Source organism: Esox lucius, chromosome 9, assembly GCF_011004845.1.
Source record: "Esox lucius isolate fEsoLuc1 chromosome 9, fEsoLuc1.pri, whole genome shotgun sequence".
In the NCBI taxonomy this organism is placed as follows: domain Eukaryota; kingdom Metazoa; phylum Chordata; class Actinopteri; order Esociformes; family Esocidae; genus Esox; species Esox lucius.
Window position 1 is genome coordinate 22,759,326 of NC_047577.1, and position 24,311 is coordinate 22,783,636.

The 24,311-nt window shown below is 38.3% G+C and overlaps 1 protein-coding gene across 5 annotated transcripts in view; it reads left to right on the plus strand.

Annotated features, from left to right (window-relative positions):
• Positions 1-24,311, plus strand: part of slc8a1a (solute carrier family 8 member 1a) — a 63,269-nt gene that overhangs the window by 4,772 nt on the left and 34,186 nt on the right. For 4 of the 5 annotated variants that reach the window (XM_010898553.4, XM_020049626.3, XM_010898550.4 and 1 more), the window contains one exon: positions 6,148-8,000. The exons of the other annotated variant lie outside the window; for it this stretch is intronic. In XM_010898553.4, the coding sequence (XP_010896855.2) occupies positions 6,187-8,000 (1,814 nt within the window). In that variant the 5' untranslated portion in view covers positions 6,148-6,186. The remainder of the gene's footprint in view (positions 1-6,147; positions 8,001-24,311) is intronic. 5 annotated transcript variants of the gene reach the window in all.

Here is a 24,311-nt window from a genome sequence, read left to right on the forward strand (position 1 = left end):
GCAAGTGAAGTTGGTTGCCCCTGCTCTGTGCTGTTGTTAAGCAATGGAATTTACAAAAATGTAGCAATCATGCTCATTATGAGGCTAATATGTTTAAAACAAATACACCCGTGAACTGTGCGTTTGTGATGACCTCTAAACCTTTAACCCTAATTAGCACAATAATCTGTAAACATATGTAGCCTATATATAGCTTAAACTGTTGGGCAGAAAGAGAGAACGCAGCTCTAAAAACCGATGGTGATGTATAGCATTTCAATATGCCTACAGGGTAGCAAAACGGTAGGAAAGATTTTGTAGTTTTAACTAAATTGCAGTTTATTGTTCCTTAACTAATTTGCTTCACCAGAAGCAGAGATTAAACAGAATAAAATTGGTGTCAACAAGAAACAGTCATAATATGGATTTATGACAATAATCATATGGGCAATTTAAATATGTAGTCTTCCACCGTCTACAACAAATAATCACATAAAATTATAAACATTTTAGTTTGTGCAGGGTGAATTTCAGAATCTGCCTATGTCATTTTATGATTATTAAGAATGTTGTGAATTTATATTGGATTACAGTTTTTGCTGCATCTGTCTTCTCTCAGCAACGCTTTTGGAAGCGTAAAATGACGCTACATTGGTCGAGCCTCGCCTAGCAGACACCGCACTTTGGTTTGCGGCGTAGCACGTATAAAGATCATGATTAACTTAACCCAGCCACGCGGTGTGGAAATGGCACTCCCTTAATTTCCAGTGTAGAGTCGTCAAGCGATCTGTGCTGCGGGAAGCGGAGCGGCAAGAATCAGAATTGGAAAGCAGTTCAATATTTTAACAATTAGGCCTACATGATTTCGCTCGGTGATAACCAATAACTGGTGTTGAGGTCTTGTTTTGGTGGAATCTCATCCATTTTGGACGATCCCAAATCGCCCTTCACCATTTTCAAGCAAACGAATGCTCAGTCTGAATGAACACTTGGCTGCCCCTGTCATATTTGGAATGAATGACATATGCACTGGTTTGGAGCCAAATTGAGCTCCAATGTATTGACTGTAAGAAAGTAAAAATGGTGAACAAAAAAAATGTCATTATTAAATTTCAGCTTCAATCTTTTAATGCTTTCAGTTTATCAATAAGTGGTTCGTGTGGGGGGGTTGGAGCCTTGAATCAGTCACTCCAAGAACGCGCACAAAGCACACTATCGCAATGACAATATCATAGGGTTCCATACGGCTAGACGTTGCTTGTCGTAGTTGTCTACTTAACTACAATATAGTTGTCCATAGTTTTTTTTCCCCCAAATGACTCAACTAATGGACGAGCCGAGTGTTGCCGCAGTCTAAATTTAAATGTAGGCTACTTCAAAATGTACATTGTAGGCCTATTAAAATATTGGCCTACATCTAGCATACAGCCGGCTATCTTGTGTTAGCAGCCAAAGCAGCGGCGACGTCTGGTTAAACTTACCATTAAACCGGGGAGTTACAGTAACGCTGAAGGGACAGCTATGTGTTCATTCAGATTGAACATTTGTTTACCTGGAAATGGTGGAGGGTGTTTTGGTTTGGGACTGGTTGTCCAGCAGGCAGAGGCGTCGCTAGGACCACAAAACATTTGGGGTTTAGCCCACACCCTGCACCGCCCAGGACAGAAAGTACAGGGTTATGAATGTACATGCGGAACATTACGATGTACACGCTAGCGGCCTACACGTTTACATTGTCATAATGCGCGATCGGAATTATAGATGAATAGATCAGGGGCAATTTGAGATCCCTGGCCATTCATAAAAGATTTAGGGCTATAGCCTCCAACGCCCAGGACTAACGAGACCACTGCCAACAGATTCTAGTAAAACATGACAACAACCCCGGTGACTGGTTATCGCCGAACGTAATCATAACGTTCTTGAAACAGTTAACTGCTTCCCAAACCTGAAGTGCGAAGCTTATTCTCTTGCTGCACAGATTGCTGGTCGACGCTACAGTATATATCCATTGGAAATAAATGGGACTTCCACTTTCACGGTGTGTGGTCGCAGTAGCTGTATCATGCCCACGAGGCTTGTAGATGTATAATGGGCTTCAGGGTTTGTTAATATTACGCAACATTCTCCTTAGCTAGCTCGCTGTTGCTAATAATGTTACTGGTAAAACAAGCAAACTTAACATGGTCTGAAATAAACAGCTTGCTTAACTTGTTTTATTTAGCATAACGTTGTAGACATCCTGTACATTATTGCAAACTGTTATTAGAAATCATTTTGTATAACAACATATTCATTATACTACTTTTGATCAGCTGTACAGGCTACCAGCAGCTGACACTAGGGTCTAATACTGTACCACATTACAGTAAGTGTTGTGGCAACAACAGGCAACTGGTATCATGAGTATGTATAATAATGTTAGCTGATAGCTACTATCTTGTCAACAGTAGTTTTATGGAAATTTTGAACTAATGTGCATTTGAGAAATGTCTGTTTTTCTATTGCCTGGTATGTAACTATTTTCTTTGATTGTGACACACGTCTGTATAAATATCAGCATCACTAGGTACTTTGACCATCTGTTCTTCTGCCTAGACCATTAAGGGTATCAGTCCTTTGTTCCTTAGGAATGTGGCCTTTGGGGAGAAGTAGGGGCAGTTGGCCCTTTTAGGTAAACACAACAATAAACATTATGTCAGGAAGGATAATGTGGGGAGACAGCCCGCCCTTTGGGTAAAACCTATGTGACACAAGACAGATGGGCAGCATCTAACCACACCCCTTTTCCCACTAATAGTACTGATGATTGTCATGTATTAAGTTAGAGACTCCTCAGATTATTATTCTGTAAGCGTTTGACGCGTGTCTCTATTTGCAAATAAACTTGTAATTGTGCCAAGAGAATTTTGTCTCTGTACTTACTCCTTAGAAAGTTCTGACCAATGGAATTGCCGTCACAAGTAGCTAGCTACCTGGTGAAATATGTTAATACTTTTTGGCACCATCCCTTCCATATAAGTTTCTTGCTTAGCTAATGTTAGCAAGTTAGTAAATCATGTTTGCTTTCGCAGCAGCATCAGACTTAAATACTGGTCGTTGACTCTGGTGCTCAAAAATCTATTAAACTGGTAATTATGCAAATGTGTGCACATTAGGTTTTTCAGAGTCAATACACATTTAAGCATTTTGAATTTGTAATAGCCTAAACCTATTAAACAGAGTTTGTTTGGTCTGTCTAACTGGAACCGTTCAAAATATGCTATTGTTAGGTTAATTAATGCTAATTATGCAAATGTGTGTTACAAGTTGGGACAGCCTTAACATTTTAAACCAAGTTTTTTTATAATCTAGAGTAAGCGGTTCAATAAATATTATTTTTGGGTTAATTCATCTTAATTAAGCAGAATTATGCTTATTTAAATAATCATAGACAAAACACATTTAAACATTTTAAGTGGGGATAGCATTAATACAGTCGATATAAAAAATATACACACCCCTGTTAAAATGCCAGGTTCAGTATTGGAGCGATCTATCGCAGATGATGTACCTATTTAACCAATGCTGTAAAGCAATAAATGTGAAAATCTTTTTGCCATGCCCCTCTGTACTCAACAAAGAAATGTGTCTATAGATACATGCTAAATAAGTTATAAATCAAGTTAAGCTCAATAACAAGGTATTAACCAATTTATATAACTAGGTACAGTGTTCAATGTTGTGTTATTCCCTCCAAATTATTCCTCCCCGAAGCCCATAATCCAGACAACCTAAGACTAATCTTGTTTAATACATTTGCATGATGGATGCTGTATTTCACACAGCCACCAAACACTTATTGAGTGTAAATTCACCTTTCTTGCGGCCTATACTTTTCATCCTCGCCAGCAGTATTGTGTAGGTCCCCGAACGCGCGTTATGAAAATGGGGTAAATCCTGGCAATTAGCAAATGATAAAAATTCTAATAAAATTACAAACCACACAAATCTAACATGGCACTGTAGTTAAAAGTTCAACATACTGATAATATATGTTGTCTTGTTCGAGAACACCAGGCCCCGGGCCTTCCGTCGAGCAAGCTGTTAGAAATACAGTCAATAGTCTGGCTAATTTGCTAGGTATGTACAGTGGATACAAAAAGTCTACACACCCCTGTTAAAATGCCAGGTTCTTGTGAAGTAAAAGAATGAGACAAAGAGAAATCATGTCAGAACTTTTTCCACTTTTAATGTGACCTGTAATGTGAACAATTCAATGGAAAAACAAACTGAAATCTTCGAAGGGGAAAAATGAAAAATAAAAACCTTACAATAACCTGGTTGCGTAAGTGTGCACACCCTCTTATAACTGGGGATGTAGCTGTGTCCAGAATTAACCAATCACATTCAAACTCATGTTTAATAGAAGTCATTACACACCTGCCATCATTTAAAGTGACTCTGATTAATCACAAATAAAATTCAGCTGTTCAAGTAGGATTTTCCTGACATTTTCTTAGTTGCAAGCCATGGTCCGCAGAGAGCTTCCAAAGCATCCGAGGGATATCACGATTGAAAGATATCAGTCAGGAGAAGGGTACAAAAGAATTTCCAACGCATTAGATATACCATGGAACACAGTGAAGACCGTCATCATCAAGTGGAGAAAATATGGCACAACAGAGACATTACCAAGAACTGAACATCCCTCCAAAATTGATGAAAAGATGAGAAGAAAACTGGTCAGGGGAGGCTTTCAAGAGGCCTACAGCAAGATTAAAGGAACTGCAGGAATTTCTGGCAAGTACTGGCTGTGTGCTACATGTGACAACAATCTCCTATATTCTTCATATGAATGGGCTATGGGGTAGGGTGGCAAGACGGAAGCCTTTTCGTACAAAGAAAAACATCCAAGTCTGGCTGAAGTTTGCAAAAACAAACATCAAGTTCCCCCAAAAGCATGTGGGAAATGTGTTATGGTTTGTTGAAACCAAGGTTGAACATTTTGGCCAATAATTCCAAAAGGTATGTTTGGCACAAAAACAACACTGCACATCACCCAAAGAACACCATACCCACAGTGAAGTATGGTGTTGGCAGCATCATGCTTTGGGGCTGTTTTTCTTCAGCTAGAACCGGGGCCTTAGTCAGGGGGGAGGGAATTGTGAAAAATTCCAAATACCAGGCAATTCTGGCACAAAACCTTCAGACATCTGTCAAAAAGCTGAAGATGAAGAGGAAGTTCACCTTTCAGCACGATGAAGACCCAAAGCACACATCCAAATCCACAAAATCATGGCTTCACCAGAAGAAGATTAACATTTTGGAATGGCCCAGCCAGAGCCCAGACCTTAATCCAATTGAACATCTGTGGGGTGATCTGAAGAGGGCTGTACACAGGAGATGTCCTCGCAATCTGACAGATTTGGAGTGCTTTTGCAAAGAAGTGTTCAAATATTGCCACGTCATGATGTGCCATGCTAATAGACTCCTACCCAAAAAGACTGAGTGCTGTAATAAAATCAAAAGGTGCTTCAACAAAGTATTAGTTTAAGGGTGTGCACACTTATGCAACCAGATTATTGTAAGGTTTTTATTTTTTATCTTTCTCCCTCAAATATTTCTGTTTGTTCTTCAATTGAATTGTTCACATTATAGGTCATATTAAAGGTGGAAAATATTCTGACATGATTTATCTATGTCTCATTCTTTTACATCACAAAAACCTGGCAGTTTAACAGGGGTTTGTAGACTTTTTATTTCCACTGTTGGTGAAATAATGTTGGTTTGTCTGTGCAGCTTACATGGTTTAAGAGAAAGAGATACTATTTGTATACTATTAAATTCACTGAAGAAATCCCATTCAAGTAATTTAAAGTTTTTAAAGTGTAATACAAGTTTAATATTTAAAAAAGTATAAAACAGATACAAAAGTTGAATAACAACACAGCACTTTAGACCATTCTGTACCTCATAAAGTTTGAACACGTCTCTGGTTGAAAATATGTGATAGGGGTAGTGGTCCAAATGTAATAACAAGTATGCTGAAGATTCAGTCTTAAATCTGACCAAGAGTATTTTTTGAGAGAATGTAAATTAATTTTGCATCTCTTTCAGATGTCTTATTTTTCAGTGTTTGGGTTTTTAGTTTTGTTCTAATCAATCAATTATTTCTTTTTTTTTTAGGTGAAAGGAAGTGCTGGAATATAACACTTCAATAGAATCATGGGACAAACTGGGACATCATATGTCCTCTTAGGCGCTCTGCAGTTCACAGTGTTTTTTGTATTTTTTTCATCTGAAATTACATTTATTGCAGCTGGAAGTTCACACCCAAGTCTTGGAAAAAACTCCTCCATTATTAATGAAACTAACAAGAAGTGTGACTCAGCTGGTACTGAATGCAAAGTTGGTGTCATTCTACCAATATGGTTACCAGAGAACCCCTCCTTTGGTGATAAATTGGCAAGAGCCACAGTTTACTTTGTGGCTTTGTTTTACATGTTCCTCGGAGTCTCTATCATTGCTGACCGCTTTATGGCATCCATTGAGGTAATAACATCTCAAGAGAGAGAGATCACCATCAAGAAACCAAACGGCGAAATTATTACAACCACTGTGCGTATTTGGAATGAGACTGTGTCAAACCTAACATTAATGGCTCTGGGTTCCTCTGCACCTGAGATATTGCTGTCTGTTGTTGAAGTGTGCGGTCACAACTTTGATGCAGGTGACCTTGGCCCAAACACCATCGTTGGCAGTGCTGCCTTCAACATGTTTGTTATCATCGGCCTCTGTGTTTCCGTCATTCCAGACGGGGAACACCGGAAAGTGAAACATCTGAGGGTGTTTTTTGTTACTGCCACTTGGAGTATATTTGCATACACCTGGCTTTACCTCATCTTGGCTGTCATCTCTCCAGGAATCGTGGAGGTGTGGGAGGGCCTTGTAACCCTGTTTTTCTTCCCCTTGTGTGTGGGGATGGCCTACATAGCGGACCGCAGACTTCTTGTCTACAAGTACATGTACAAGCGCTACCGCGCAGGGAAGCGGGGAGGGGTAATCATTGAAACGGAAGGGGAGGTTCAACTTTCTTCAAAGATGGACATTGAAATGGATGGGAAGATACTGAACTCAGAGGGGGTATTAGATGGAGCAATTGGTTTTGATGAGAAGGAATTGGACGAGGAGGATGCCAGGAGGGAAATGGCCCGGATCTTAAAGGAACTGAAGCAGAAGCATCCAGAAAAGGAGACTGAACAGCTGATAGAGCTGGCCAACTACCAGGTCTTGACACAGCAGCAAAAGAGTCGCGCCTTCTACCGATGCCAGGCTACCAGGATCATGACAGGAGCAGGGAATGTTCTGAAGAAGCATGCAGCAGACCATGCCAGGAAAGCTGTTGGCCTGCACGAGATCCACTCTGAAGCTTTGGAGAATGACTTTTCATCAAAGATCTTCTTTGACCCTGGTACATACCAATGCTTAGAAAATTGCGGAACAGTGGCCTTGAATGTGGTACGCCTTGGTGGGGACTTAACCAACACTGTTTCAGTGGAATATCGTACTGAAGATGGCACGGCTAATGCAGGCTCGGACTACCAGTTCACTGAGGGTGTTGTGGTGTTCAAGCCTGGCGAGACGGAAAAAGAGATCCGGATAGACATAATTGATGATGACATCTTTGAGGCGGATGAGCATTTCCTTGTCCACCTAAGCAATGTGAAGGTCATATCGGAGGGCACTGGCTACAGACAACCAGGGTTTAATCACACGGACTCTTTGGCCGGCCTTGGTCTTCCCTGCTCGGCCACCGTGACTATATTTGATGATGACCACGCCGGGATCTTTACTTTTGAAGAACCGGTAATGACTGTGAGCGAGAGTATTGGCCAGATGGAAGTGAAGGTTCTTCGTACCTCAGGAGCACGAGGGCTAGTGGTCGTACCCTACAAGACCATAGAGGGTACAGCAAAAGGAGGGGGAGAGGACTTTGAAGATACATATGGAGCACTGGAGTTTCAGAACGACGAGATCTTGTAAGTTTAATATTTGCTTTTTATGTTGTCATGTTTGTTATTTTATCAAGTGTGTGATTGAGAGGAAATGGCACATTGAAGTTCCATTTGGGCAACTCTGATAATTCTGTCAATGTCCCTGATTCGAGTTTGGCCTCACAAAGGAAGTTACTTTAGCAGTTAGCATTTAGAAATGACTTTCTATGGTCTGTTGAACATTGTCTCAGATTCCATTAATTTCAGTGTGCTGTCCATCGTTATTATATTAGGTACGTTTTCTTAGAGGACTAGAGTGTCTGAGGCTAAAAAAGGAATTCCATATACCTTTCCACTGTATTTTATCCTTTCTGCTTCACTGTCTTCTATTCCTTTTCTTTCAGCTTTGCCCTCACTGCTTATCTTGTATTGTACATCCATCAACCTCAGCATGACTAGCCTCACTCTACAATCTAACAATTAGATTTTTTGCATACCATTGTAGTGCAATAATATTTCATATATGTTTATTTAAAATACACAAGGCTATGCAAGTTAATCAAAACCAAGTCTATTCAAGAAGTTTATTACTCCTTATGGATAATGGATGATTTAGAGTATTACATTGTAAAGGTTTTGCTTCCATCCCTCTCCTCAGCCTAACCTAGGGGCGACGCAGGGATATTTTGAACATATATACATACAGTGGATATAATAAGTCTACACACCCCTGTTAAAATGCCAGGTTCTTGTGATGTAAAAGAATGAGACAAAGAGAAATCATGTCAGAACTTTTTCCACTTTTAATGTAACCTATAATGTGAACAATTCAATTGAAGAACAAACTGAAATCTTTGAGGGGGAAAAATGAAAATGAAAATGGAGAAAATATGGCACAACAGAGACATTACCAAGAACTGGACGTCCCTCCAAAATAGATGAAAGAAAACTGGTCAGGGAGGCTTCCAAGAGGCCTACAGCAAGATTCAAGGAATTATGGACAGTTCCAAATACCAGGCAATTTTGGCACAAAACCTTCAGACGTCCGTTAGAAAGATGAAGTTCTGGTTATTGTTTTTTATTTTCCCCCCTCAAAGATTTCATAATTTTTTTAAATTTTGAATTGTTCACGTTATAGGTCACATTAAATGTGGAAAAGGTTCTGACATGATTTATCTTTGTCTCATTCTTTTACATCACATGAACCTGGCATTTTAACACAATAATGTATATCTGCAGACCCCAAGTCGGGGGCGTTACTTAACATGGGCGTTCCTGAATATTAAGTTACGCCCACTGAATATTAAGTTACGCCCACTGATGTTCGCCATTGGTCAGTTTGGGGACATCCTGGTTTGACACACGGTTCTACGCTAGGTGTCATGTATGGGTATGACATCATTACGTGGAGTGCACTAATGGAGGAAGAAGAGTTAACTAATGTTACAACTTTATCTCAGAGTCCATGTGATTTAATTCAATATCTTTTGTCAAGATATAACACTAGGTCCAATACCATTTACTTGTATTTTGTTTCAGGATTAAAATTGTTTGATAACATGCAACTGAAATATATTAATTTGAAGACTGAAGTGTCTCAAACAATAGTTTTAAATGTTTTTGTTACAGTCAAGAATGAGACACTTGTGGTTTAGAAAGCTGCTGAGTGCAGTTATAATACAGACACATGCATACATACACATGTAATGTCATACTCACTATGCCTGCCATGGTCAGTTTTTGTTTGAGTAGCCGTTGCTTGTTTAAATATGATAGGTCTCATCAGGCAAGTTTATACAGGATTGCCATTTATGCATTTTCCATAATTCAACATATTACACAAATGTGAACATGCTGTGTTAGGTACATTGTGCGGTGGACCTGGGAGCAACAACTTCAATGTCAGCTGAACTGTTCTGAAGGTCTTTTACTGAGATCTGCGGGTTCTGCTGTGTAGATTTCACCAGTTTTCATACAAATCATTGTAATTGTTTTTCCTTCCTTTGACTTGCACTGTTCAATTTAACAACATTGTTCTAGAAAGTTGAATCTAGTAACTGGAAGTGTTGAATTTTCTATAGCCTGTTGCAGAAAGGAGGCAAGAAGAGGCATCATGTAGAGCTCAGGTCAACATCTGTTTACAGAAATATTTTTTCTGTGGGTGCCTGGAACAAGCACATTTTTTATTCTAGACTAATGATGTGGTTATGGACTTAACATTGTTGGGAGGAATATAAGTGTTAAATTTCTTGGAATTGATTATCTGAGGTCTAATTTAACCCTTATCCTAAAAGTTGATTCAATAGCATAAATTACAAATAGAACAGGTCCAAAAGAGCACAACAGACATTACTGAAAGTCAGTGAATGTAGCTCAAAATCTTACAGTTAATGGCATAACCTAAAAATACAAAACTAAATGATAGGCAAGTTAGACAATTAAACATTCAATAACTAATTTAATCAATCATATATTCAAAACATTACATTCCAACACTGACAAAACTAAACTGTTTCTTTATGTACTGTGTATTCAGCTTTATCCAGATTCTGTAGGCTTTGGTTTCATCCTATCATGTTGTATGGCCAGGTGAACACTTCCAAAACACTGTCCAGTTTACTCTTGCTACACAACTGATGTTTCTTGTCTCTTTGTCTCGTCAAACTATATTGTGTTTTCTGAATCTTGTAATTTTTGTTGTGTGGAGACCAGCATTAGCTGATGGTTTAAAGACAGCTAATAGGTATCCTCATCAACAAACATTATTAACAGAGAAGCTCAAAATGATCACTAAGTCCTCTTTTGTCTATTTCATCCATGAATGTTTCAGTGTCTTCAAAATTATTAAACAAAAACAAGATCTGCACAGCACCCTGTATTTCCTCATCATTCAGGGGTGAGGACTTGTACACTGTCTCAGAAGAGGCACGTGGTGGAATTTACCCAGGCAACAGCATCCCCCAGGTCAACAACGCATCTTCGCAACTGAAATGAAAGATCACAACAATCACATAGAACTAGAGGTCTACAAAGTGCAAAGTACCCAACTGGGTTCAGCTGTGTTAAAACCACTTCAGGGAAGAATCTAATTAAGATCTAAGTAACCAGGTAAAGGGAGTTCAAAACAAACCAGTGATCAAAAAAATAAAAAGGAAGAGTGTAAATTATCAATTAAGGTCATTGGTTAGTTATGAACTCTGTTCAGGTAATTTAGCTAATCTTTAGCAACTTTCCAAAACTGGTGAACACAAGCCAAGTACTTCTACTTTTTACACCACTGCATAGATTGCCATGACAAATTATTATTTGGTTTACATTTCTAAATAATGACAACATAGTGTACATGATGCTAAACAATTAATTGATCTTGCCTGCTTGCATATAGTGACAGGTGCATCATGCATCTTTAGCTAGTTATAACATAACCTAATTGACTAGAGCTGGTTAACAAGTAGCCTACCTCGTCGCGTAGCTAGCTATCTTTAAACGTAGTTATAAGGGTTGTCATGTTTTCTGTGTTCTGTCACTGGCAAGCTATTCGAATCTCAGATTCAAAGAATTTAGTAGATAAGATTATATAGCTAGAGGTTGTCATATGGAAGCACTTACCGTTATCTTCGTCATTGACCCTGTAATTCCTCTTTCATAAACGCAAGCACAAAAACACCACATCAATGGAAACCATCAATGGGCGTAACTTAATTTTAAGGTTATTAGGTTATGCCCCCGAATTGCGGTCTGCAGATATGCCCTCCTCTTTTAACAAGGCTGTGTAAAGTTTATATATCCACTGTGTGTGTATATACATAACTCAGTTATGTTATGGCTATATACAACTAGCTTAAACAGTGCATTTGGAAAGTACTTCACCTTTTCCAAAATGTTTTGTTAAAGCCTTACTGTAAAATGGATTAAATATATTTTTTCTCATGAATCAAAACACTGTACCCCACAATGGCCAAGCAAATACCCAACAGTGGCTATGGTTTTTAGAAATTTTAGCAAATTTATTAAGACATCACAAATATCACATTTACATTCAGGCCCTTTGCTGTGGCACTAGAAATTGAGCACAGGAGCATCCTGTTTTCATTTGTGCGTTTCCAAATCATTTCAATTGATTGAATTTACCACAGGTGGACTCCAATGAAGTTCAAGGAACATCTCAGGGGTCTGAATACTTTCCAAATTCACTGTAGATGTGCTTTTGAAGAAACCTGTCACACTTAATTTGATTTAAAGAGAAAATTGTAGAAAGTATTCTCAATTTGGAAGCTAGGTCGATGATAAGGCCTCTAGTGACACTGATGGGAAAGGTAGAGAGAGCATTAGGGAAATATTGTCCAATCTAAATAACTTTTAAATGAATAAATGTAGCTTTTTACAATATCATTCTATTGATCCAAAGAATAGGTAAAAATTAAAGTACTTCTTTGTTGTTTGTTGTGTTCTTCTCATGGAGGTTTAATTGCTGTGAAACATTGTTAAAAAGAAGAAATGCTGGTCATATGGAATGGCTTACATTGAGCACTATTAAGTGATATCACTAGTCTTAAAGTTGAATATTTAACCAATATTGTAAAATTACTAATTTAATTGTAAATTGTAAGGCAACTTTCAGCATTTACAATCTCCAAATGTAGTTCAACTTTTGGTTGTTATGTTTCTGATGTCATCAAATGGCCCTTGCACCATTTGGAAGCTGGAAAAGTGTTTATAATTATATGCATTTAAGTCATATTAACAACAATATTCTTATTTTCAGTTTCCTACTAAAAAATATATAAAAATAAAAAACGTAAATGATCAAAGTGACAAAAACATATATACAAAACTAACAAAGGGAAATGTATGTCAAGTTTAGTTGGTGTAGGATTAGGGGTGTACAACTCATTCCAGGGCCTACTGTCTGCTGGTTTATAGTATATCTTATCAGTTGCTGTCCAACTAATATACTCACAACCAGGTGAGGGGAGTTCTTAACTAAGTTGGTGTAGTAGGTGATCAGGAATGTGTAATTCACTGTCTGATGGCATGGATATTTGTGCAGGAAGCCTACATTACATTTTTTAAGTGACCTAAAACATTTAAACATTGGGTTGAGCAATAGCTGCTTGTATTAGTTAGGATGCCAAACTCACGTTAAGCTTTGCCAAATAACTGTCTGCTGGGGGTTTAGGCCTATGTCCTGACTATAAAACAATTTAAAATAATTATGATCAGAAATTAAAAGCACATCAGCATCTGACGTAAAAATACATCTTGCTTTTCTAGACATAGTAATTGGTCGAGTAGATGCACAATTAATCCAAATATAATAAATGAAGGTCTTATTTTGCAATTCGTCAAATTATATTTTCAATCCGCTTTATACTTAGAGAACATTAATTATAGAATGCAGTTATTTATTGCAACATGGTATTGTATGCCAGTAGTATAGTGCCATTGTCTCAGGACATGATCAAAAGAGGAGGTTTTTGAGCTGCGTGTCTCATACCTTGACTGATCTTTCATATTCACTGACACACCTAGTCTCTTCACTGCCTATCAGCAATTCCTTTTTATTGTTGTGGATTTATATGGACAATTGGTGCAAACTTAAAAGATTTTGTGTGTACTATGAATGCTTGATCATCTTTTGAAGGTCTACATAGCACACAATCCACCTTCAAATAATTAAACAATGTGGAAAGAGGGCAGCATGGACTGGGAGACAGGACTGGGAGACCATATCGTTGGTCCTCGATTCTCCCCTCTGGTACCCCTAGAAGTTTGAAAATGTTGTTGCAGCTCTGAGCTCATTCACCTGAATCACCTACACAATTGCTTATTAATTGCTAATTTATTAACACTTAATAATAAATGCTCACACACACCACCACCACCACCACACACACACCAGTACATTTTGAACTGTAATTTATTTTAAACTCCAAAGAAACTTCTCATTCATTCGACGTCAAATACAAACTTGGCATGTCACATATATTATTTCAATCCATATCATATTAAAAACAACACAGCTGCTATCGATTCAGATTTTAAGAAAGAAACACCCCCTCCACCCCCCATCGAACTGGAACTCTAAATGATATACTGATATGGCAGTTGGGCCAAGACATTTTCCATGGGTAGAGTGGTAGGGGATATAATGACAACATGTAGTCCTTGGAGGATAAACATTCCACCAGTGTGAGTAGAGCACCAATGTGTTGAAATGGAAAAGCCCCTGTGCTTGTACTTTTAAACGGATTAATGACAAGACATTTCATACACAGGCAAACTGATTGCTTTGAAGTGAGCAATATAAATCGGGCTCCGTGTGCTTTGCATGGAGAAACAGTTACCTTATATAGACAGGGCACTGTCCTCTGTTAGGAAGTCTGTTCTGACTTTTTCACTTGGAAAGTGCCTCAGGCATCAGCATTGACACTTTTGAGAGGATGCAGGTTAAATCCAAAGATATCTTTTTAGGAGGCATGTAAAATCCATTACAATGTAAATATGTCTTGATGTTTCTGAGTGTACCATCCACCGATGCGGCAAATAGAATGTGATTGTTGGTGTAATTCTGCTGGTCACTGGAGCGATACATTACTTTCAACCCTGCTATATCATGTAGATGCAAATAAGGATGGTTGAATTGTCAGAGAGGATGTAGTCATATTCTTAAAATAAGTTATACAGCAGGGCCATGTTCTTTTGCTTTGTTAGTAGTTATGAAGAAAGTGTTGTGATATTGTGAGACTTTCGTGTGCTTAGCTTCCTTAGACTTAGTGCATAGCCCGCCAAGGACCTGTCAGGTACCTTTAACTCCCCTCAGCCTGTGAAATATCATACCATATAGCCAGGATTTCTCCTTCATGTCCTACTGTCTTTATCAGACAAGATAATATATGCTGCATTCAAACATAACAAATTAAAACTGTACCTCCTTTTTAATTTCACAAGACCACCCACTCATAGATGTTATCAATGCAGTCTGTATGCTTTGCTTTGAATACACATGTTGACAAGCATAAAAGTTGACTACTTTTGGCTTTAGGAGGAGATGCTATTCTTGTTAATGAAATCGTTGTTGAGCCTACGCTAATTTGGACCTCTTGGATCTGGCCTGGCCTCTCATGAGGACAGACAAACACTCGGCCGATGACTGTCATTATCCAAGGCTATGGCGGGTGCCCTCTAATGCTCTGGCCCAAGGGTCACACGACTGGGGCTGTCAATGCCGGTTCATCGGACTAGCAACAGACAGGGGCAGTGGCCTAAGGAACCAAGGACCACAGGGGAGCAAGAAGACCAAAGGTTGAAATCTTTTGTGCGGTCCAGCAGTCTAAGCTGCTGCCTCCAATGCTGCATTGGTGCTGTTCAACCCAACTGCTTATTCAGTACACTCTCTCTTTCAGCTTACCCACTTCATCTCCTCTGTCAATAAAGCATAAAATACCCCAAATTAAATAAAATTACTTAAGCTTTGCATGATTGCAGATACATGGTGCAGTTAAGTCAGTCTCAAAAAGAGTCTCAAAACGGCAAACCGTGTAAAACTTCCTGCAGGCTCTTTTTCAAAGATATCGAATACTCTCCCGAATCAGGTTTGGAAGGAATTGGGAAGAAGACACATAAAAGCTTGCCTATTTCAATGACTCTGATTCCATCCATTTTCAGGGGTTAGTCAGTAGGCTGTGCATGCTATAAGCATCAGGGATCCTGGACATCATCTTTGTCTTTTTTTCTGCTGGCCAAGAATGCCTGTAACAATGTAGTAAACTGTGAGTAATGTAATCACTGCAAATAATGTCATATCCCTTATATTTAGAATATACTAAATGTTGATAATGTATTACAATATGAATACCATAAATGAGTTGCATTTATAATGTAATAATGTTTTGCGCATAATATAATATTTACATTATGGATGATTTTTACATTATAAAGTTGGTATACTGTGTCATCAACAGTGTAATTATATAAACCAATTAAATAACAACCTAAAAGAAGTCTTTCTTTAATACCTTAAAAACCTGTTTTTACCTGTTTTCTGACTAGGGCTATAGACCTATGAGACATTGTCTATGTTAGACTAACCAACAGATCTCACTCATGGACATAATAACAATTCTATAGTTCCCTGTATGTTCCTGGATATCACTGGATATGTCAATAATTGTTTAGAACATTCTCCGAAGTGTAATTTTACTACCATACTAACCAAACAACGTGACAGGACATCTCCAGAACCACAAGAAGGTATCTGATGAACATCCAACATTTTTTAATGGGGACATCTTCTGGACCAACCAAGAACAAGACCACAGTAAACCACTTCCACATAGATCTGTCTTTTTATGGCAGAGGAATAGTAGTTTATTGGGGAATTTTTCTTACAAATTCTAAATAGAGGTAAATTCATCATGGTGGTGAATTTATTGTGTCCTAAAGCAAGTGTATTCCTTTAAAAAAAAAGAAGAGCCCTATTTAACACTTTTTATGACTTGAGGTTAAACAGGGTAGGGTGTGAACCTTTACTGTTAGTGTTAAGTTTATTATGCATGTGATAAAATATTCAACTGTGAATATTTAATACTTGATTGGCAGTTATTATATTATCAGTTGCTACAAGGCTGTCTGCTGCCTAAAATGTTTATCAGGCGTTCCAATTGGCTGAAACTCTGTTTGTCAGACTTTGTAACTGGGTTTAACAATGTTTATTAGACCTCTAATTGGCAGAGACACAGAGGGGATGATGGCAGAAGTGACTTGCGTAAGAATAGCAAAGGTTAAGATGAAGAGAAGCTATAAACACATTCTGATAATCAAGCCCACCTCGTCTCTGATGACTGACTATTTTAGTGTTATATTGCTTTTGTGCAAAAACCAAAATTACTGACGGCCCTGGCTGCTGCTCAAGTAAGCCTACATATCAAGAAATCCTGAAATAACTTGGCAGAATATATGTATTTCTGTGGAAAGCAACGTTAAGAAACAGAATTGTTGTAATATTCCTCTCAGCCCCTTATGACCAGTTGATGGCCTCTCTAATTACATTTCTGTACACAGATGCAGATAGGCTTATGAGTAGCTATTGAAAATACTATGATTAATGACACTTTGTGGGAAGATTTACAAATGTTTTGGTAGCCTTGTAAATGTAATGCCATGGGACTTCCTCCTAGCTAAGAGGAATACTTCACTTGTGCACTGCACAACTATGGGAACCAACATCTTAAATAAAACAAAAAATAACAAAATATTATTTGGTGACAGGAAATCTATGAGAAATAAAGAACAATAATGAACTTGAGTGGCTTACACTTGATATACAAAAGGAAAAGGCTTTTTGGGCCATTCAGGATGGGAAACTGTGAGAGGAGTCTTGCATTTGGTGCTGTTTGGAGCCTCCTTTTGGAATCTTTCATGCTCCTGCTTCGAACATGAATACCAAATACATTGTTAATGGTAGGAACTTTTGGACTGCCAGATACTTGGGCAGCTTATAGCCACCAGTGTGCATAGAAATATGATGTACTGTAAGTGGTTGGAAGGTTATAATTGAGAAAGCCACAAAGGAGGAATAGTTTTGTTGAGGAATAGTTTTTCTATCTGTGATTTTTCCTCTTTCAAAGTGACTGACGATGGAGTTGGAAAGTTGGGCCTTATCAGTTTTTTACAAACACTGGCAGTCCAGTTGAAAAGGGTGTTGGAACAACCTTTTCAATACATATTTTAAATTGGATTGAGGTTTGTGAGTTCTTTGACTGGGCCACTCACTCCAGGACATTGACATTTTTTTAAGCCATTGTGTGGCTTTGGCTGTACTGTATGTATGGGGTCATTGCCAAGATTTGATGTAAGTTATTATCAACAAAGGCTTTCTTTTTGCCATTTTCCTTCAGTATGAAGCAAGCATGTTTATTTATACAGCACAATTCATACATAGAAGCAATTCAATGTGCTTTACAAAGAAAAACAAACATATATAATAACATAAAAACAAATACTCAAATGAAAATATCAAAACAACATCATAATAATAAAACATAGAATAAAAACAGGATGAGAACATAGGAAGATATAAAAGCTGTAAGGCTAAACAGTGTGGTTAAGTTTAAGCGCTCAGTCATAGGCGCATGAAAAGAGAAGTGTTTTTAACCTGGATTTAAAGTGACATTTGGGGCATGTAAAAGATCTTCTGGTAGTTTAATCCAGTTGTGTGTAGCATAACTGCTAAACACAGCTTCTCCATGTTTGGTTTGGACTCTGGGCTCTACTAGCTGACCGGTGTTAATGGATCTAAGAGCCCTGCTCGGTTTATATTCTTCAAACATATCAGAAATGTATTTGGGTCCTAAACCATTCAGTGATTTATAAACTGAAAGCACCACTTAATTAATTCTGTAACTGACTGGAAGCCAGTGCAAAGATTTAACAAGATTTATCTGTTCTCTTGGTCCTAGTTAACATATTAGCAGCAGCGTTCTGAATGAGCTGCAGCTGTTTCACAGTTAAGGGGCCATTACATTAGTCAACCCTGCTATTGATAAAAGCATGTATGAGTTTCTCTTGGTCTTTTTTGGACACGCCCTTGATTCTCGCAATTTTTTTAAGATGATAGAATGCTGTTTTGGTGACCGCTTTGATATGACTGTTAAATGTGAGGTCTGAGTCTATCAGAACACCAAGATTACGCACTTGGTCCCTGGTTTTTAGGGCCAGAGAATCCAGCTCTTTACTAATACCGTCTTAGAAATTTTCAGAATGGAAGCAACCTGACGCTCACTGTATCCCTCTGCCAGTAAAGCCAGAATTGAACCCTACTTTTCCTCACTCAAAGCTTTTCTTTTCAACTCTTTTGTCATGCTGAATAGTAATTTTTTTATTCAAATTACCTTTGAGTTACTACACTGTTTTTGCCATCCAGCTGGACCTATTGTAAGAGGATAGTGATGACCATAGCAGTGGGTTTTATACTGTTCCTCATTAAATTAGATTTGGTTCAGGTAATCACCTAATAAGTACCTCATTAAGTAAAATGAGGTGTGCCTGTGTTGGAATTTAACACACACTCGAATGGAATGGCTGACATACATATTGAAATTTAATTTAAGAAAAATTAAGAGTGGTCTCTTCATTTTTTCCAGAGCTGTATATTTAAGTATCATCGGCGTAGCTATCGTAGTTAATGTTGTTGTGCTGTAGAATTTGGCCAGAGGTAGCATATAGAGATTGAACAGAAGCGGTCCGAGAACTAATCCCTGGGAAACTCTGCATGTCATAGCCATCCTAGCAGATTCATGATTAGCAATGGTGACAATGTAACTTGCTTTGTCACCACTAAAGGCCACTTTTGTGAAGCCTTGTCACTGTTGTGCTCCTCTCACCAGGATATTCTGTTTTTGAGCATGTTCCTGACAGATTTACTGTTGTGCCTTATTCATTAGATATTTTAATAATGGTGAACACTGCGATATTCAATGAGGTATACTAAGAGATATTCAATGCCTTGGAAATGTTCTTATATTCTACCCCGATTGTAACAATCAACTTTTACATTATGGACTTTTTTTGTGTTGATCAGAAGCACAAACTTGATTAAACCCATTTGATCCATTTGTAACGCAATAAAATATGGAGAAGTCCAAGAGGGTTGAATTATTTTGAGTGCCACTGTAATTCTCATGTAGAACATGCCTACTGCATATTAAGTTACGCCCACTGATGTTCACCATTTGTCAGTTAATATGAGCGTTCCTGAATAAGAAGTTATGCCCACTGATGATCGCCATTGGTCACTTTGTGGACATCTTGGTTTGACACACGGTTCGATGCTAGGTGTCATGTACAGTATGGATATGACGTCATTAATTTGAGTGTACTAATGGAGGAAGAAGAGTTAACTAATGTTCAAATTTCTGTGTGATTTCATTCAATATCTTTTGTCAAGATATAACACTAGGTCCAAGCGGTTCAAGCATAGATATAGAAAACAGAAGTGTTTTTGCTTCGATTACATGTTGAAAAAACGCTCTAGTCTGATGATGCTTGTGCTTGTCAGTTATGCAAAAGTAATTTTTTCCAAGATCATTTGAAGAGACTGAAATACAATTCAATTGTATTTTGTTTCAGGATTAAAATTTTTGATAACATCCAACTGAAATATATTAATTTGAAGACTGAAGTGCTGGTTATAGTCAAGAATGAGATGCTGGTGGTTTAGAAAGCTGCTGAGTGCAGATACATGCATACATACACATGCATACATACACATGCAGTCATTTTCACTATGCCTGCCATGGTCAGTTTTTGTTTGAGTAGCCATTGCTTGGTTATATGTAATAGACAGCCATGACTTGGAGGTTGATGGTTGAGAATGCTGCTTATTGCAGTTACAATAAAGTTGATCTGGGCTCTACATGTTACAAAGTTAAACAGGACACCCTTTTGCAGTTTATACAGGATTACCATTTATGTATTTACCATAGATTCAACATATTACACAAATGTGAACATGCTGTGTAAGGTGCATTGTGCCGTGGATCTGTGAGCAACTATTTCAATGTCAGTTCAACTGTTTTGATGGTCTTTTGCCGAGTTGAAATTGTTAACTGGAAGTGTTGAATTTTCTATAGCCTGTTGCAGAAAGGTGGGAAGTTTCACTTTGCCCCATGTAGAAGTTAGGTCAACATCTGTTTACAGAAATATTCATTTATCTAGGGTTGTCTGGAACAAGTACATTTTATAATTCTAGAGTAATTATGTAGTTATGGACTTAAAACATTGTTGGGAGGAATATAAGTGTTATGTGACTTGGGATTGATTATCTAAGGTCTAATTTAACCCCTATCCTAAAAGTTGATTCAGTTGCATAAATTACAAGTAGAACAGGTCCAAAAGAGCACAACAGACATTATTGAATGTCAATTAATGTAGCCCAAAAGCTTAAAGTTAATGGCATAACCTAAAAATACATGATTTGTCAGTTAGACCATTAAACATTTAATCACTCCATCAAATATTCAACACTTACACTACCACATTGTTTCTTTATGTACTGTGTATTCAGCTTTGTCTAGAGTCAGTAGACGTTGGTTTAATCCTATGATGTTGTATGGCCAGATGAACACTTCCAAAACACTTTCCTGTTTACTCTGGATCTTGTAATTTTTGTTGTGTGGAAACCAGCTTTAGCTGACGGTTTAAAGACAGCTCATAGGTGTCCTCATCAACAAAAATAATTAACAGAGAAGTTCTGTTAACACAAAATTTACACTAAGTCCTCTTTTGTCCATTTTATCCATGAATGTTTCAGTGTCTTCAAAATCATAAAAAAAACATAGATGGGGTGAGAGCTTCTTGTTCTTCCTCTAGAGTTGAGGCCTCCCTGTGCATCTGCTCAGCACTCTCTATTTCCTAATCATTCAGGGGTGAGGACTTGTACCCAGTCTCAGAAGAGGCCCATGTTGACATTTTCCTAGGCAACAGCATCCCCCAGGTCAACAACGAATCTTGGCAACTGAAATGAAGGATCACAACAATCACATAGAAGATGGCTATGAAAAAATTATTATTTTGTTTACATCTCTAAATAATGACAACATAGTGTAAATAAAGCTACAAAATAAATGGATCTTGCCTGCTTGCATATAGTGACAGGTGGATCAGTGTAATCATGCAACTTTAGCAAGTTATAACGCATCCTAAATGACAACAGCTGGTTAACAAGTAGCCTACCTCGTCACGTAGCTAGCTATCGTTAAACGTAGCTATAAGGGTCGTCATGTTTTCTGTGTTCTGTAACTAGCAAGCTATTCAAATCTCAGATTCAAAGAATTTAGTAGATAAGTGATCTCAGTGAACATGTTAACTATCCCTAAATACATAGCTAGAGGTTGTTAAATGGAAGCACATACCAAAATCTTCGTCATTTTTATAAAGTGGACTAACAATATAATTATATGCCACCATTGAAATTCAACTTGCCACCCATCTGCCACCCCATGTAAAAATTTCTAGAAATGCCATTGTATTATACACATAAAAACTATATAACACAAACATCCATATCAAAATGGGCAGTATAAAAAAGTTAGCAAAATCCCAGACTGCATCTTTAAGGCAGACACAGGTAGCATCAGTCTTATGATATTGTGCTGCCTGCCTTTGCCTGGTTCCTGGTCACCTCTGACCACGTCATGAAGGTTTTCCACCTTCAGTCTCTTTATTAATGATGTTTATGTTTTTAAATTACTGCTTTTTGTGGATGCTGTTCTGCACTTTGAAATGTATTTATGGAATGAAACTAATAAAAGTTTAAATTATTGTTATTATTATTAATATGATATTATTTCCATCAGATAACAATAACAGCTTTTGCTTTCAAGGTTATTTTATTAATATTTCCAAGGTACAGATCAGTCTTAGGCAGAACTGAAAATGGAAAATTACATAATCTGCTGTGTTAGAAATGTATGCAACCTGCCATTTACTCTTTGTCAAACCCAATTTATGGATTCATCTGCAGACAAACCGTTGAAGGAGGTTGTACAGAGCATGCATAACAGAGCCAAAAAGAACATTGCCAAATGTCTGTCTGGAACATTAAGAAGATGCTTTGTGTTTGCTTGCAGGCAAAGCCAACCGTCACACTTAGTAATTTCATCCCTTGTGTCTTTAGATGGTGGGAGATTTTATATCGGGGGGAACCCTACATGGCTCTGTTGGGAGTGGCATACATAATCTTTCGAAAATGATCATGGGTGGTCTTTTAATGCTACTACTTGTGTTTATCATGGAAGGTCATGACCATCCCCTAAGGTCACGTAACTATCTTATGCACTGGTCAGGACACGAGGAGGATAGTCCGAATTTGTACATCAAGGAAAACACAGGCTTAGTCATGATGCACACATGAAAAACAATACCTCACAAAAGAAATGAGACACAGACCTGAACTAAATAGGGAACACAGAACAAACACAGATGGTTAGAATTCAGGTGATTCGATCTGAGGGGAGAGCTATGTTCAAGGGCACCCTGGCGTTGTCCACGTGATTGCGACCTGAGGGGAGAGTTGCATTCACGTGCATCAGGCCAGAACCCTAGAAGAACGACATCACATTATGGCAGTAGCCTAAGGGATGTTTTTAGATTTTTCCATAACAAGATTGGCACCCATGATAAAGTTGAGTAAAAAAAGACTGTATAAAGTGATGCATTTGCAACAACATCTTGAAGTTTATTTTAGCCCAAAATGTGTCTACCTCTGCCCAGTGGAAGTCAATTGGCTTCAAGTGGATATAGCAAAGATACAATACACTTGAAAACCCACAACGAGGTTTAATAACCACAAAAGTTGGACTTGAATAGTACAGAGTGTAGAAGAAGGATGTCAAGATCTGGAAAATTCTGTTTTTAGTAATGGCCTACATTATAAGATCATTACTAATGTCTTTTCCATTGTCAAAAAACATTTTGGAAAAGGCACAGTCCCCTTATCCTCACAAAGCCACTCTGTGACTTATGTTTGATTAATGACATTTCCTCGCCAAAATCTCTCATCTTGTCTCTCATCTTCATCCGCTTATCCGGTATCGGGTCGCGGGGGCAGCAGCACCAGCAGGGGACCCCAAATGTCCCTTTCTCGAGCCACATTTGCCAGCTCTGACTGGGGGATCCCGAGGCGTTCCCAGGCAAATATAATCTCTCCACCTATTCCTGGGCCTACCCCGAGGTCTCCTCCCAGCTGGATGTGCCTGGAACACCTCCCTAGGGAGACGTCCTGGGGGCGTCCTTACCAGATGCCTGAACCACCTCAACTGGCTCCTTTCAATGCAAAGGATCAGCGGCTCTACTCCGAGTTCCTCACAGATGGCTGAGCTTCTCACCCTATCCCTAACAGAGAAGCCGGCCACCTTTCTGAGAAAACCCATTTCAGCCGCTTGTACTCGCGATCTTGTTCTTTCGGTCATGACCCAGCCTTCATGACCATAGGTGAGGGTAGGAACGAAAATTGATCGGTATATCGAGAGCTTTGCCTTCTGGCTCAGCTCTCTTTTTGTCACAACGGTGCGGTAAAGTGAATGCCAAAATAATGTTTAATAATTCATTTTCATTTACAAGAGATTTTCTGCAAACAGAATTTAAATCTAACTATTAATAGTTGTCTTTTACTGAAAAGAATATGGTTAAAAACATTTACTGACATCAACAAAATCACTGGTGTTGACCTTCAGTGAGACCATTGACACTTTTCTTTTGCTGGATGGATGTCTTTTAGTAGGAGTTTGGATAGGGAAAGGATGCAGACTGGGGCGATGCTGGATGACAGCTAGTGGTCGGCTTTGATTCAAACAG